The sequence below is a fragment of the Morchella sextelata genome (genome assembly GCF_020137385.1).
Source record: "Morchella sextelata strain SCLS chromosome Unknown scls_1, whole genome shotgun sequence".
Lineage (NCBI taxonomy): Eukaryota > Fungi > Ascomycota > Pezizomycetes > Pezizales > Morchellaceae > Morchella > Morchella sextelata.
In genome coordinates this window covers 1,903,435-1,918,843 of record NW_025408616.1, presented here as the reverse complement: position 1 = coordinate 1,918,843, position 15,409 = coordinate 1,903,435, and the positions used below count along the sequence as shown (strand labels likewise).

Below are 15,409 nucleotides of genomic sequence, written 5' to 3'. Positions count from 1 at the left end.
AAATAATTAAGACTCACTACATGTACTTACTCACGACGACTCGCTCGCGGGAGCTGTCCACTCGTCCACGATCGAAAATTAGATTCATCCAATCAGCGCAATTTCCATATACCAACTGTCCACTTAGAATAAGAGTACTAGCTGTTGCTGCTGCGTTGCCGCTCCTGCTGCTCGTGCTTCTCCTCCACCTGGCAAGGCTCTCCACATCAACCTGCGCTTCTCTGTTGTCCATTTGCGCCCTCTGCCGTTGTCGCTGACTGCCTTATTTTATTCTCTTCTCTCTCCTCTCCTTCCCTCTCTTTCCCGCCCACTTTTCTCCTCTCCATCCTTTCCCCCTCGTCTCCATCTCCCGTATTCATCTCCCACCACCCATCTCCTCGTTTTCTATCATCTACGTGTTAGTTCATAGACCCTTACGAATTCACACCAACTGCTACTATCTCATTACCGTTGTTGCCACTAGCTGCCCAAATCTCCCACATATGATGGCCTCAGTAAGTTACACACAAGTACCCCGGCAACCCCCCACCCCATCTCCATATTGAATAGCCCCCACTCCTCTTTCAATCCTCTGTTCTACATATACAACTTTGCCCTCTCTCGCCCCAATTCAATTTTAGACAGTCCTCTTATTATGATCCAGGTCCCACCACAACTTCGCCCTCAATTCGGTGCACCTCCTCATCATCCACAATACGTGCCAAATGGCCAGGTGCCTGGAGCTCCCCCTCAGCCAGTACAGCTTCCACCGCAACAAAAGATCATTGAGAAGAGTGGAGTGCGGATCTTGTGCATTGCGGATGTTAGAGGTAATCTATACACTCCAATTCCTGACGTGCTACATTCAGTTGAGGTTATTGACGTTGTTCCTTTGTGATTTTTCTTCGTTTCTTGTAGGAAATCTCAGGTCTTTAAACGAACTTGCGAAGAAAGCCAATGCAGATCATATCATCCACACTGGTGATTTTGGGTTCTACGATAATAGCTCTTTAGAAAGAATTGCCGACAAGTCCGTTCTTTCGCTTCAACCTAAAATCTGTCGACACTGACATTTCATATAGAACGCTACGACATGTGGCTCAATATTCCCCCCTTCTCGACGAACGTCTTAAGAAGAGCATTCAGAGCCCCGGTGCAAGCCATGTACCTATCAAACAACTCGTCGGAGCTGAGCCGAACCCTCTTTCCGAACTTCCTCTATTCCTCTCAGGAACATATACCTTAGATGTTCCTGTTTACACGGTTTGGGGAGCATGTGAAGATGTTCGCGTTCTTGAAAAATTCCGATCAAACGAGTACAGAATCAACAATTTACATATCATTGACGAGGCCTCGTCGCGGCTTCTAGATGTTGGTGGTGTTAAGCTTCGGTTGTTGGGTCTGGGAGGTGCTGTTGTCATGCATAAGCTATTTGACATTGGAGAAGGGAAAACCACGATCGCCGGAGGACAGGGAACAATGTGGACCACTCTCTTACAGATGGGAGATCTGGTAGATACAGCGAACCGAGTTTACGACGCTGCAGAAACCCGAATTTTCATTACGCATGCCTCACCCGCCCGCGAGGGACTGCTAAACCAATTGTCAGTTACCCTCAAAGCGGATTTCTCAATTTCTGCTGGTTTGCATTTCCGTTACGGTAGCTCGTATAACGAATTCAGTGTCAACCCATCCTTAGATCATTATCGTGGAAAACTTGCTTCTTCTAAAGCATCTTTCAATGATGTATGGGAAACCGTCAAAAACGAGGTTCTTGCTGCTGTACAACAAAACACCGCCCAAAACAAGCTTCTGGAAAACGCATTAGCAATTGTGGATAAGATGCCGACAAGTTCAAACGGAGGTAGCCCATTTGGCGGCCCCCCAGCTAATGCTGCTCCTGGTGCTGGCCAGGTTGATGAGTCTGCATTCAAGAATATGTGGAACTTCAATCTGGCTGACGCAGCATTTGGCTGGCTGGTCTTGGAGGTTGAGAATGGAAGAATTGGAACCGAAATGCGAGCACAAGGTTTCAACTTTCATCATAGGGGAGGGAAACCTCAGTTACCGACTCAGCAGCAGCAGCAGCAGCCAAAGCCTACAATGGCACCAACTACTTCAGCGGCCCCGCCTAGCACAGATTCTGGTCCGGTGAACGTTAGCGTTCCTTCTATCCCAACTACCAACAATGCAAATGCGCCTATTAGCCCAGCAGTTCCACCTGTAGGTCCGAGAAAGCAGACCCAGAACCAAGGTGTGCAACAACCTGCAGTGCCCCCCCCAGTGCCGAAGCAACCGACTCCACCTCCCCCCCAGGAAGAGTCTCTAGTGGTAAAACCTGCAACCCCACGACCAGCACCAAGTGGTCCTGCTGCGGATAGGGTTCCTACTCCCTCGGTGGCTCCTGTTGCTCCCTTGCCAACAGCCGTACCAGCAGCCACACCAGCAGCCACACCAACAGCAGAGAAGACACCTACCAGTAACGGGACAAGTCCCGCATCAGTCCCCCCCGCACTACCGAAGGTCGACACTCCTGCAGCTTCAGCTCAAAATACGGCCCCCACCAGTTCTCAGTCGCCATTAGAAAAGACCAAGCAAACCGGTCTATACATTTCTGGAGTTCTCACCGAGACCGAGGCTCGCCAAACCTTCCCACCCGAAGATGAATGTCGTATTCTCCGCGTTGAAGAGAAAACCTCTAGGACCAGAAACCTTTTTAAGTTCTACCTCGTATATTTTGAAAGTATGGAAGTGACGAAGGAAATTCTTGACAAGTTACCCGAGGACTTGAAATCAGGGCCACCAGGTCAGCGCAACGGCAAGCCGTATGTGAAAATGATGCAGGATGAATTCACCCCTGGCGATCGCATATCAAGTGGCAACCGACCTGGTATGAACGATAGTAGGTGGGGTCGAGGACCGGCTGTTGGCGGAAATACTAGCGAAAGCGACAATAATATGGGGGGCGGCTATAGAGGCCGCGGAAACTTTGGTGGAAGGGGAAAATCTAGGGGAGGGTACGAAGGGACCAGAGTATCCAGAGGAAGGGGTAAGAGGGGTTTTCACAGTGGTGATGGAGGTAGCAGTGCCACAACACCTGCCGAATAGTAGGGCTTTCTTTTAGTCAAAGAAGTTCCGGAATTTGTTGGCGGGGAAGAGGTTCTGGACTGGTTGGAAGATATGGCGTGGTTAATAAATCTAAAAGGGCAAAAAGTTTTTTCTTATTTTTTTGTGTTCCATGAAAGAAGTCAGGTGAAGAGGAAATTATATGTTTTAGTGGTTGTTATTTAGCGTTTTGGCCCCCGTCTTAAATATCCCAATATCTTCTAAGCGCAAATTATCAAGAGTGAATACGCGCGTTTCTTACATTCTCTGATTTTACCTTTTCTCTCTTTTTAGCTGAGACGCCTTCAAGTTGCCAATCTACAACGTTCTGTGCTCGATTGGTATTTACTTTCTTAATTACATATAATGTAATTGTTTCAAGTTTAAGCATCGTTTCCAGTTTAAGCATCGTTTCAATCTCCTCCAACACCATGATAGCAACATATCAGATTTGGCGGTTTTATAAACTGGTTTTATACATTATGTGAAGATGATTATCTTAATGCGAGAAAATAGTGGTGAGGTTTCATCAAGACTACATGTATATATCTCTGGTGAATCGAGAGTTGTGTTAGTTCTTTCTTTACTCTTTCTGGTCACCTGAACTCTCTATGTCTTGATATTAATGAAGAATAAAGTATCCACCACTTAATTTTTTACATATTGTCCAGAAAGCCCCGAAAGAATGGCTATCGCAAGGCACCTCCGCCACCTAGATGCCTTCTCATTTCCAGAGCAGTTTTATACGGGGGTGCTGTTGGGGGTTGTATCGGATCTATACTCGATCTCTTTTGTCCATTCTCATCGACATCTGGTAGCTGGTTTGTCGCATCTGAATCGTATGCGCTTAGATCCCCACATGCTATAAATGGTGCTATGTACCGAACAACGTCCATTCCATCTTGTCCTACGCCCTCTTCCTCCCCATCTATGCTTTCTAATAAAACCTCTCGCACCCCATCCACGAGGTTTTGATCCTCCTGCACAGTTGTGGTTTTTATCTTCGGGAATGATGTCCCTAGCCCTAGAGGTGCTTCAAGTGATGGTTGGAAACCCTGTGGTGGCCTATATCCCTCACAGACCACGAAGGCTTCGATACTACTCCCGCGCGAGCTCCTTGGCTTTGCACATGTCACCCGATCGAAAAGGCATCGCAATTGCGCAAAAACGATAGCAACGTCGCGACCCCTGAATATCTTTGCTACAAATCCTCCTCCGGGAACGAGGACACATGTAGCAAGGTTGAGTGCAGCCAAAAGCAACTGTGATTGAATGTATTCGTCAAGGTCATGCAGCCCAGTTACATCTGGGGCTCCATCAGAGATGACCAGATCTGCAGGCTGGTTCTCCAAATGTGAGAGAAGAAGTGGAAGTGTGGAGGGATGAGTTATGTCCGCTTGAAGTGTTATAACACCCGGGAGGGGTGTCATGGGCTGTAAGTCCAGTGCGACAATAGTAGATGTTGGTGGGAGGGTGCGGGAGAGCACTTGAGACCAAGAACCAGGCGCAGCACAGAGGTCAACTACACGAGTAGCATTGGAAAAAAGATTGAACTGAGAGTTGAGCTGAAGGAGCTTGAAAGCGGAACGAGCACGCCAACCTGGTATTATAAAAGTCAGCGACCTTTCCACAAAAATTACTATAAAATTCGAGAAACAATATATCTCCTACCTTGCTCTTTTGCAAGGCGATAGTAAGAGTCGCGCTTATCTTTGCTGGATTTTCCCATTTTAGAGATCGATATCTTGGAATAATTATATAAGAAGTTGTGTGCATTTGGTGGGGTTAATTGCATAAAGCCAAAGAGCCCCACTGCCAAGCTTTGGGCCTCTACGCCAAGCTATACTAGCTAGAGTTGACGTTGACGATGAAAATAAAAATCTGGGATCGCGGAGGGTATGGAATAGAACAATCAGATAATATCGACAAGTTTACAGTCTCCTTCCTCATAATGCCACCCAAAAGAAAACAACCTTTCTTATCTGCCCTTCAGTATGGCCGTAAAAACCCTCGTCTGAATCCTCGTTTTCAGAAAAAAGACGAAAAAGAGTTAGATTTTCCGACCGACCTTTCCGACCCCTCGAGTCTCCCCCCACAAGCAATTGAGCTGGTTCGCAAAGTAGTTGAGGAGAAGATAGAACATGGAAAAAAATTGGTTTTTCGCGGCCTGAAGAAAGCTAAGGGTTTCGAAAAACAGAAACTTGTGAAACGACTAAAGATTGCTAGGTGAGTGAGGAGGTTTTCCTCTAAAGAGTGAAGAAACTGATTTAGACTGTTTATTATAGGGAAAAGAATGAAGACGCAACTGTTAAGAAACTTGAGCTGGAGTTCGAAGTTCTAAAGGTACACTTAAGTTCAATTCCACGCTTCTGAATACTGATAGAAGCAAATGCTAACTTTGTACTGATGCAGACGGAAGAAATCGACCTTAACTCTCTCGCCTCAAATCATATCTTAAAAACATTTTCAAAATACAAGCCTATATCAACATCTCCTTTGTTCCCTCCCTGGCTCGCACCACGGAAGGAATTAGAAGCTCAGCTGAACGATAAAGAAATAGCGAAAAGGAATATAATTGCAAGATTATACAACTCAAACGCTGTCAAAGAAGCAATGGCAATGGTGGTTGGAAATGTCAAGTCGGCGATAGGCATAAGCGAGGGTGGTATTAAGGGGAAGGGGAAGGTAACTGAAACAGAAACAAATGTGGGATCCGAGTCTGAAGAAGGTAGTGGGGAGACTGTTGAGACAGTTCGTCTTGTAAAGAGGATGAAAATCGACAATAAATCTACTGCCGAAGAGGAAAGCGAGAGTGAGGACGAGGAAGAAGAGTGGGGTGGGATTTTGAACTCTGAAGAATCAGTAGATGCAGAAATAGATTTGGATGCCTTTGCTGCCGATTTCATGGATAGGGTGGCAGGATCATCAGACGAAGATGAGGATCAAGGCCCATTACAACGGGGTACAGATGATGAATGGTCTGGCGAAGATGACGAAGATGACGAAGAAGACGAAGAAGACGACGAGGAATATCAGGGGGTACGAGCTCAGCACGCTAAACCAACCACTTCCAAATCGAAATCCGAATCCAAACCAAACCCAGACCCACATAATCAAACGCAAGAGGCCACCAATTTAAAGGTCAAGAAATCCGAAAAGCTGAAGCCTGTTGACTCGGTAAAGTCAACGTTTCTCCCTACCCTCATGTCCGGTTACATTTCTGGCTCTGATTCCGATATTGACGCCGACTATTACAAAGATAAAAACGGAAAGAAGAAGGGGCCGGCACAGCCGAAAGAGCGGAAGAACCGGATGGGTCAGCAAGCTAGAAGAGCCTTGTGGGAGAAGAAGTTTGGGCAAGGGGCGAATCATGTCAAAAAAGGAGAGGAAGAGAAAGGTAGGAAAAAAATCGAACAAAGGATCAAACAAGGAAGAGGGGAGGACGGAAGGAAGGAGGGGAGTACTGCAGAGAAGAAAGGGAAACCCACAGAAGTTGAAGGGCCCTTACATCCAAGTTGGGAGGCTGCCAGGAAAGCGAAGGAACAACAGGCAAAGGTACAAGAAGCAGTCAAGGGGAAACCAATGGGAAAGAAGATCGTGTTTGACTGATATCTTCAGTATTTGGCATGTTCTTATTTCATTTAATTTCTTCGTCATGTATTTGCTAGGTCTACATTCTGTTCATCTGGCAAACTATCACTCCGTTGTAACGTTAATCCAAATTTTAGCATAGTAAGTACATGTAATATTATTTCCCGTTTGCGTGAAGTTGAATTATTATTGTTGGCTTAAAAGTTATATTATTGGACTTGATGTACGCGTGATGGATTGAATTGATGCTACGATATCTCTATCAATGCACCAGTACCTACATAATATGTAGGTAAATTAATATAAGTACATCATCTAGAAACTGCATCTAATAATATAGTCAACTACCACTGGCACTAAAAAAAATATCTGAGAAAGAGACCACCGATATACGACAGAGTGAATTATGTACTAATGTTCTTACCTACATACTCTACGTGCACCTATAAGTATGTCCTGCAATATTTGATCGTTAATATGAAAGCAAAATATTCGCAATCTTCATAACTAACACGTGAATTGATCAAGAACCTTGCTAGACACGATTATGAAGTGCATAAGCTCCAGCTGCTCTTGGCATATCGAGTGACAACTTATGAGATTACTAAGCAAGAAGTGGTGACTTCCCAAGGTCCGCCGGTAAAGATCATCTACCCAATTCGCCGTCATCAACCCATCAAAACCACCTCCTTCGTTCCCGTTAACTTTCTGTCGGGGAACAAATTCGCCATGTCCGCTCGGACCAACTCCACATGCGCCGTTGTGCGTTCCCTTTCTAAGGCTGCCGTTGGTGGTAGCCGCTCCCCCGCCCTCCGGGGAGTTCTCCCCGCCACTACCCTTATGAGGACCTATTACTCTGGACAAAAGAGACCAGATGGTTCAGAACTTCCTAACGTTAGGAAAGCAGAAAGACTCCGTATGATTTACTATCTCATTGACTATTTAAACCCACCCAATTACTGACTGTGGTTATATCACGATTAGCGGTTGGACCTCTCTCAGCGCCAATTGTAAACCCGTAAGGCTACATACAAATCTCGCACTCGATAAAACAGTCATCAATGATACTGATACCTACTGCTCAACAGTGCTGAAAAGTATGCCTCTGCTGGCGAATCGCTGCACGCATATGGGCGTTATCTTATCTCGTGCTTGCCAAAGCACATTCAACAGTTTTCTGTCTGGAAAGACGAGCTTACAATTTATATTGCCCCAACATCTGTTCTTCCTGTGTTTACCTTCTTAAAGAATCACACTGCAGCCCAGTTCACTCAGGTTTCTGATATTACCGGTGTGGATTATCCTACAAGGAACTATCGTTTTGAGGTCGTGTACAACCTCCTGTCTGTACACCACAACTCTCGAATTCGCGTCAAGACTTATGCCGACGAAGCTACACCAGTTCCTTCAATTTGCAGTCTCTACGATGGTGCCAACTGGTATGAACGTGAGGCGTATGATTTGTTTGGCATTTTCTTCGTCGGACATCCGGATTTGAGGCGTATTATGACGGATTACGGTTTCGATGGACACCCTCTTAGGAAGGATTTCCCATTGACGGGATACACTGAACTGCGGTACGACGAGGAGAAGAAGCGAATCGTTGTAGAGCCCTTGGAGATGACACAAGCTTTCAGGTATGCTCTCATGACTTTTTTGATACTAGAGAAAGAGTTTTAGTAGGAATAAAGATTTGACAATGGTATGTATGTAGGAACTTCCAAGGTGGTAGTAGTGTTTGGGAGCAGGTTGGAAGTGGTCGTGATTATAAACCTGAGTCGGTATGTTTCTATGGGCACCCTTCCTACTTTCGGGGGGGCTTATTCTCATTTTCTGAGCAGTTCAAACTCCCGACACCAGCTCCGGAACCGGAGAGTAAAGGTGAACAGAAGAAATGATATTATTTTTGATCAGCTAAAGTTGTAGCAAATGAACAAACCCAAATAAACCAGCGTCTTCCAAGTTGGAGAAGATACCGCATATGTATATCTAATAAGTATATAGATATACCGATATGCAATGTGTTATTTAAAGGTTTTGATTGGCCAGGTTTGAGGGGTTTTCTTTTTCTCTATCAAATATGTTTGCCAGTAAGTAGATATTCTATCAAATATGTTGGAGTTAGTAGATATTCTATCAAATATGTTTGAGTCAGCCAGTAGATATTGGTTCCAACATAACTTGAGTCAACCAAATAGTATATCAGATATGTGCACAGGGCATCTTGGGGTTTCAGTGATCTTAAGCGTTGGTAAACTGATATTGTTTAAGCCATAACAGTTCCTACTCCGGCCAAAGGCCGGTAAATGCTTGTATATATATAAGGATATGAGTTTACTTCTCTGCTACTTACATAAATATGTACATGATAGACTTTACTATCTCGTTTTCTCATCTAATCTTGTAAATTTTTGCGGGTTCAAAGTCCTAGGCAAATAAACTACGATAAAATTTCGCTAGCGCTTTTTTTTTTTTTTTTTTTTTTGAATACTTCCCATTTTACCTATTATAAATCGCAGCCTTTTGACATATAATGAGTTTTTGTTTTTCATGGGCCTCGGGATCGTTCAGAAGTTCTTGTGATAGGATAATACTAGAGGCTCCTCATAACTATGTGTTAACCCAGAGATACCTTGTATGTACATGAAGGTTTTGGCTTGAAAGGTGTGCAGCTCACTCACAGAAATAATCCGAGCGAAAACGTAGCTATATTAAAGATTGCATGTACATGTAGGTACAGATATGCCGCGTTGAGGTTCTGCTGGCTATTCGTTACATAAACAGAGGCAAAACATCGTAAAGTATTCTGGCCCTTTCTTATAATGAGCCATGTATCTTACACGTGTGCCCACATGTAGGTACTAAAGTGTAGCGAAAAGTGATCAGAATCTGATAAGACAAATACACGTATTCACCGCAACATTCACTTATCAGATTCTGATCACTTACCCTCAACACCCCCGGTACATGTACGTATGTGACATTGTAAGCCAAGGCTGTTTTAATTGGAGGGCTTACATAAGTCATTCCTGCCACGGGATTCGTTAAACAACTTAGACACCAACTCCCACCTCATCTCTTTCCCACCATCAACCCTTACTGCTGATTATTCCACTCCACTTGTACAGCGTTCATAGATATTCTTCCACACCATCACATCATCCAAATACCTGTACTGCTTTGTTCTATCTATTCGCCTTTCTTGTTAACCCATATCAATGTCGAGAGTACAACAAGACACCTTCATCGACGACACCGAGGAGTTCTGGTACCGCACTACTCCTTCCCGCTACCCCTCCCCCACCTTCACTAACTAAAGCGAGATTTACAGTCCTCTTTGTGTCGAAGAGTTGGATATCCAAGACAAGAATTTTAAACCTTGTCCTTGTGGCTACCAGGTAAGGATTCCTAAAGTAACTCTTTTCTGCTTCCTGGTGGCATCAATACTCAAGTTCTTTCAATTAGATATGCCAGTTCTGTTTCAACAATATCAGGACGAACTTAAATGGCCTGTGCCCTGCTTGTAGACGAGCGTACAACGAAAAGACTATTGAATATAAACCCATTCCCAGTGAACAGTAGGTTCCATCTTTAGTGCGCTGATACGCTGAATTCCTGCAGCGCAAATTGGAATTCGTTACTGATTAAATATTTCTTGCGATTCTATAGAGTTAGGGCCGAGAAAGCAAAGAAGGATCGTCAACAGTCGGAGAAACGTAAATATGAAGCTCAGAAACGTGAAGCCGAGGCTCTGAATCGTGAACGTCTTCGAGGTCTCCGAGTTGTCCAGAAGAACCTCGTTTACGTTACAGGCCTAAATCCACGTATCCGTGAGGAGGACTTACTTCAAACGTTAAGAGGTGCACAATATTTTGGTCAATATGGCAAAATAATCAAGATCGTTGTGAATAAAAGGACGACGGCCCAGGATGGACAAGGGGGGGGTAGCAACAGTCCTGGCCCACAAGGACCGCCGCAAGGACTCGGAGTTTATGTCACATTTTCTAGGAAAGAAGATGCACATACCTGTATTGCGGCCGTAGATGGAAGTCAAAACGGTGACAGAACCTTGAGGTATTGTTTGTGTACATGATTTCCTAGACTTATGCTAACTTGCAGGGTAGAGCGACCTATGGAACTACGAAATACTGTTCTGCTTATCTTCGCGGCGAAGCTTGTCCTAATAAGAATTGCATGTTCTTACATGAGCCGGGAGAAGAGGCTGAATCTTTTGATCGCCAAGGGCTATCTGAATACAACACCCGTATGCATACAGCATCTACACGAGGACCAGCGCCACAGCAACAACCTCCAGTTGCAGCAGCGGCACCGCCCCACCCACCGCCTTTACACCAGCATAGCGCCCAAATGACCAGAATAAGCTCACACCAAGGGCGCTCCGGCACCCCTGATGGCGGAGAATCGTCTGCTTTACCATCAACAGCAAACTGGGCCAAGAATCCACCGACACCTGCAGTAAGGTCCGCCGTTCCTGTACCTCAGCAGCAAGTTATCTCTGCCACTGTATCAAAGGTTTCAACACCTAGTCCAAAGACCGCACCCGCAGCTCCAATGGTACAAAGTCGCAGCCAAGAGAGTGGGGAAAGTGCTACTAGCGGGGGTAAAGGTTCAACATCAACGACAACTACATCCAGTACTTCCAATAACGGGAAATCTCCCAATGTAGCTACAGATGTAGCTTCGGAATCAATTTCTTCACCTCCAAAGGCGCCTCCACCCCCTCCCGTAAATAAAACTGCACCGCCACCCCCACCGTCTAAATCAATTGAACCAGAGCCATCAGCAATGGATGAACATTTCCAACGGTTCTTGAGATGTCAAAAGGCCGCTGCTAATCCCAAATTCAAATTTGTATTCTCTACCAAATTTCTTAGTCCTGACGAATACCAAGATATCGAGAACATCCCGCCAATGTTTGATCGTCATGGTGGAAAGCGTAGGAGAGAAATTGCAGAAAAGATGAGAAGTCAGCAGGATCATGGCCACGAAGAGTCAGTGGAAGAGGTTTCACAACCCCAGCCACCTGTTGGTACCATGTCAGGGGCGCCAGGGCTACCTCTGAATGTAGCAGGGAGAGGAGCAACCCCACTACAAAGGGATCCTCTTGCATTGCTAAAGGAAACCGCAGCGAATCAGCAACAACAAGGGCTTGGTGCGTTTCAACAACAAGAGAACATCCAGCAGCAACTCCAACAGCAGCAGCAGCAACAGCAGCAGCAGCAACAAAATTCAATGAGGGTGCACACTCCAGGCGGTCTGCTTCATCAGCAACAACAAGCGTTTAATCCATTCCAAGCTGGTGCTGCCTCTTTAGGTGGCCCAGGACAACAATCACACTCTGGTTCTATGCACGCGCGCCAATCTTCGAGATATACATTTGCCAATGAGAATCCGGCCTCAGCGGTAACCTCCGTCAACCCTCGTGGCAATGCTGTCCATATGGCCGAACAAGTCCGTATGATGCCTCAACAGGCACAGCAACAACTACACAATCAACAGCTTGCTGCACAGTTCTACGGAGCAACAGGGGGGGCTCCAGGTCTTGGTGGCGGAATGTTGGGTGGAAACGTTCAACAACCGCCTCCAGGATTGAAGAGTGCTCCCACTCCACCTGCACCGGGAATGGGAATACCTATGGGGGCTTTACATGGTCTTGGTGGACAATTTAGCGGGTTGGGACTGGGCGGTCATCATGGAAAAAGCGAGAATTCGGAGGTGTTATTGAGGGAGTTTATGAGGGGAAGCGGTGCCAGTGGACTTGCCAATTCTGGAAGTGGGCTAGGAAGATCCGGAGATGGAAAACGTATGCTTTCTGCTTCACTACAGAGTGGGGGAAGGTATACTGATTTGCCAAATGCAGTCGATCTTGTTGATCCTAGTATTCTCCAAGCTAGGGTCGCCCAACCCCAACAGCAACAACACCAGTTACACCATCAAGGACTTCAAGCTGGAAACACCCAAGGGCAACAAGGTGCGTACAATCAGAGCATGTACTATGGAAATGTCGGCAGGTGGTAGGTAGTGGAATTATAGGGTTCTGCGCAGGTCTTCTTTCGAAGTGTCATGGATGCTCGCGGCAGCAGGCGGGCAGGCAGGGATACTATTACTATTTCTCATGTCCTGATTATATTTTGTGTTCTCTTTTCACTCGAGGCGTTCGTATTTGGGGAATGGGTTTCTCTTTTTTCTTTTATCCAGTTATTTTGACTGTGCTATTGATTTTGTGCAACCGTTTCTATAGGGGGTTCTCTTATTTCCAGTCCCTTGCTATCTCTTACTATTTCAAAAATTTTGTTTTGGATTCGGGGGGTTTGGATGCAGGACAAGGAAAGACCAAAACCAATCCTATTTATGGGTGGAAACTAAGCCTAATGGGCTGGAAACGGTGTTTGAAAAGTCTCTTGCGGGCCTACGCTTTTCGAAAGCTACCACTTCAGCACTGCATGTATGTCCATACCTTACCTTTAACATTTTGCGATTACATTGTTGGCTGCCGCTTCTCATGTATTTCATTTCTAGTATTTATGTTCTCTTCCTTTCATTTTGCAGTTAGAAGAATCAGAGAATCATGCAGTGTAGAATAGTCCTTGCCTGCCTGCCTCCTGTCATGGTTAAAGATATGTTAGGAAGATGATTATAGTTGATGATGAAGGCCCGTACAGAACCCGCCCACAATACCTAACTACCTATCGGCTTTCCATTCTTCAGATTTTCAAAACATAAATACTAAAATATCTGTACTGTAGGTTTCGGTCTCAATATCAGTACGGGTTTCTTCTCCCAGAACCAGTCTCAAACACCATCACGAAATTTGACCCCTGGAATCATCGGCGAGGAAGATTTCCCAGCCCTAGCACCCCCTAAAACAACGGCAATAACGAAACCAACTGTACCTGTAGCCATACCTGCCATCTCCATCCCATCGAAAAAAGTAGCCACGAGTAAGCAGACAACAAGCGTTGTCTCAAAAATTCCCACTTTGCCTTCTGCATGGAAAACAAAATCAGATGAGGAGGCGTCGATGTCGGGGTCCTCAGCAGCGTTACTGCCGGCTTCATCTAGTAAAAAAAGACTAGAGTTACCCAAGGTTGATACGTTTCCAACTATCATTGATGTTGTGAAAGACGAGACAGCACCGGGCCTGCCTACAGCCCCTCGCATGATCAGAATTCTCCCGACACAAGCTGGATTTAAAAGTGCAAACTCGGAGAGCGCAGTATCAGAAACAGCATCAGTATCTGGGATGTCAAGTAGACCTGTTTCCCCTCCATTACAACCCCAGCAACAACCCCAGAAGAAGAGCAAAAGCGCACTTAAAAGAGAACGCCGCAAGGAGGCCGAGGAGAAGGAACGTGAGCTGCAGCAAGAAAGATTGAAAAAAGTGGAGGAGGTCCATGCCCCTATCATTGGAAGAATGAAGAAGAAGGATAAGAAGCGTGCTGATGGAAGTATCGAGAGTCCTCCAAGCCCTCATGCGACGGAGAAGCTGGATGTCCCCCAGATGCCTATGCCGGAGAAGCGTGATACACCTACAAATTCTGCAGTCGGCACGGCTACTGCAACACCAGCGCAGACAGAACCCGAACAGCCCCCCGCGTCAAATAAGACTGTGGCTCAACTTCTTCAAGAGATCAACGATATTCACTTCGCTACTCTCGAAATGTTTAAACCAATAGTAGGCATCAGGTATGAGCTCCACGTAACGGCGGACGAACTCGCTCAGATCAAGACTCGCGATGATACCAGTTCCAAGTCCGAACCTCAGGGGCAACAGTTGAAGCATTCTGGAATAACGGGGATAAATCTCCGTGGAGGCGGTACAATTACGATGCACCAACTTGTTACCCCCGGTGGTAATGTCCTTACTGGCCTCACACAACAGCAAGAAGATCATTTTTTGAAACTGGAAGAAAGTCGAAAGCGTGAAAAAGCATGGGAGAGGTATCCTACAACCATGAAGGAGTGGAAATGGATGCCAAAAAATACATTACTGGCGGAGATGAAGGGGGGAGGCGAGGGAAAGGTAACTTTGGAGGAATTGAAGGAAAAGGTCATAGCAGCAAGAAAAGAAACAGAGGCTTTCGAGAAGAAACTCGAGAAGTTATTGAAAAGGAATAAGAAGCTGGTTGGCTTGGCTTAATCTACCTGCTAGCAAGGAGTAGAGTTTCTTTTGATTCTTCTACTGGCGTGAATGGTTAAAGCCACTTTTTCAATTATACCCCATTGTTTCTTAGTATTGAGTAAAGAGTTTTGAGGCTGTTCTAGCTCATCTGTTCATGGAGTAGTTAAATTCGAGTCTCGTATCCCGACGCCTACGTATACAGCATGTATGTACATACATGCGCTATGGTTGCGTGTACTGGTCATCAGTTTATATCGTTAACTAAAAAGTTTCGAGATACAGTGCATTAAAGCTCGAGATAATCAACGATATTTATACACAAAAGGGTTCCGGGTGGAGCTGATAAATACGATCAAGCAGAACAAACTATCGTGATTGATTTCCCGCATATGTTGTAGACTTTAATGGGGTGCTTAAAACGCAATTAAAGGTAGAGAATTAAACAAAAAAAAAATTAAAGCTAGATTTTGGTTTTTATGCATGCGTGGTGTTCCAGATATTATTCAATAGATTGACCCTAAAGCCCACGCACGGTGTTGCAAACCTCAGCCTCCTCCTGCCTGACTACATGTAGAAATACATATATTCCCC

At 45.4% G+C, this 15,409-nt stretch overlaps 5 protein-coding genes across 5 annotated transcripts; 4 read left to right on the top strand and 1 right to left on the bottom strand.

Moving 5' to 3' along the window:
* Positions 1-634: 634 nt before the first annotated feature.
* H6S33_000479 (uncharacterized protein) lies at positions 635-3,087 on the top strand (the record flags this gene model as incomplete). Its single annotated transcript, XM_044831860.1, has 3 exons — positions 635-809; positions 898-1,009; positions 1,062-3,087. 3 exons carry the CDS (start codon positions 635-637, stop codon positions 3,085-3,087), a joined length of 2,313 nt encoding a protein of 770 aa, XP_044700038.1.
* A 686-nt stretch (positions 3,088-3,773) lies between these two features.
* On the bottom strand, positions 3,774-4,813 carry H6S33_000478 (uncharacterized protein; the record flags this gene model as incomplete). The annotated part of the gene is made up of 2 exons (XM_044831859.1): positions 3,774-4,684; positions 4,756-4,813. 2 exons carry the CDS (start codon positions 4,811-4,813, stop codon positions 3,774-3,776), a joined length of 969 nt encoding a protein of 322 aa, XP_044700037.1.
* A 222-nt stretch (positions 4,814-5,035) lies between these two features.
* H6S33_000477 (uncharacterized protein) lies at positions 5,036-6,693 on the top strand (the record flags this gene model as incomplete). Its single annotated transcript, XM_044831858.1, has 3 exons — positions 5,036-5,310; positions 5,370-5,427; positions 5,497-6,693. The coding sequence occupies 3 exons, from the start codon at positions 5,036-5,038 to the stop codon at positions 6,691-6,693; spliced, it is 1,530 nt and encodes a 509-aa protein (XP_044700036.1).
* Positions 6,694-7,404: 711 nt separating this feature from the next.
* H6S33_000476 (uncharacterized protein) lies at positions 7,405-8,573 on the top strand (the record flags this gene model as incomplete). Its single annotated transcript, XM_044831857.1, has 5 exons — positions 7,405-7,591; positions 7,660-7,693; positions 7,764-8,312; positions 8,390-8,456; positions 8,517-8,573. 5 exons carry the CDS (start codon positions 7,405-7,407, stop codon positions 8,571-8,573), a joined length of 894 nt encoding a protein of 297 aa, XP_044700035.1.
* A 1,320-nt stretch (positions 8,574-9,893) lies between these two features.
* On the top strand, positions 9,894-14,836 carry H6S33_000475 (uncharacterized protein; the record flags this gene model as incomplete). Its single annotated transcript, XM_044831856.1, has 8 exons — positions 9,894-9,943; positions 10,007-10,073; positions 10,141-10,253; positions 10,345-10,749; positions 10,800-12,499; positions 12,557-12,667; positions 13,443-14,077; positions 14,153-14,836. 8 exons carry the CDS (start codon positions 9,894-9,896, stop codon positions 14,834-14,836), a joined length of 3,765 nt encoding a protein of 1,254 aa, XP_044700034.1.
* Between the last annotated feature and the right edge of the window lie 573 nt (positions 14,837-15,409).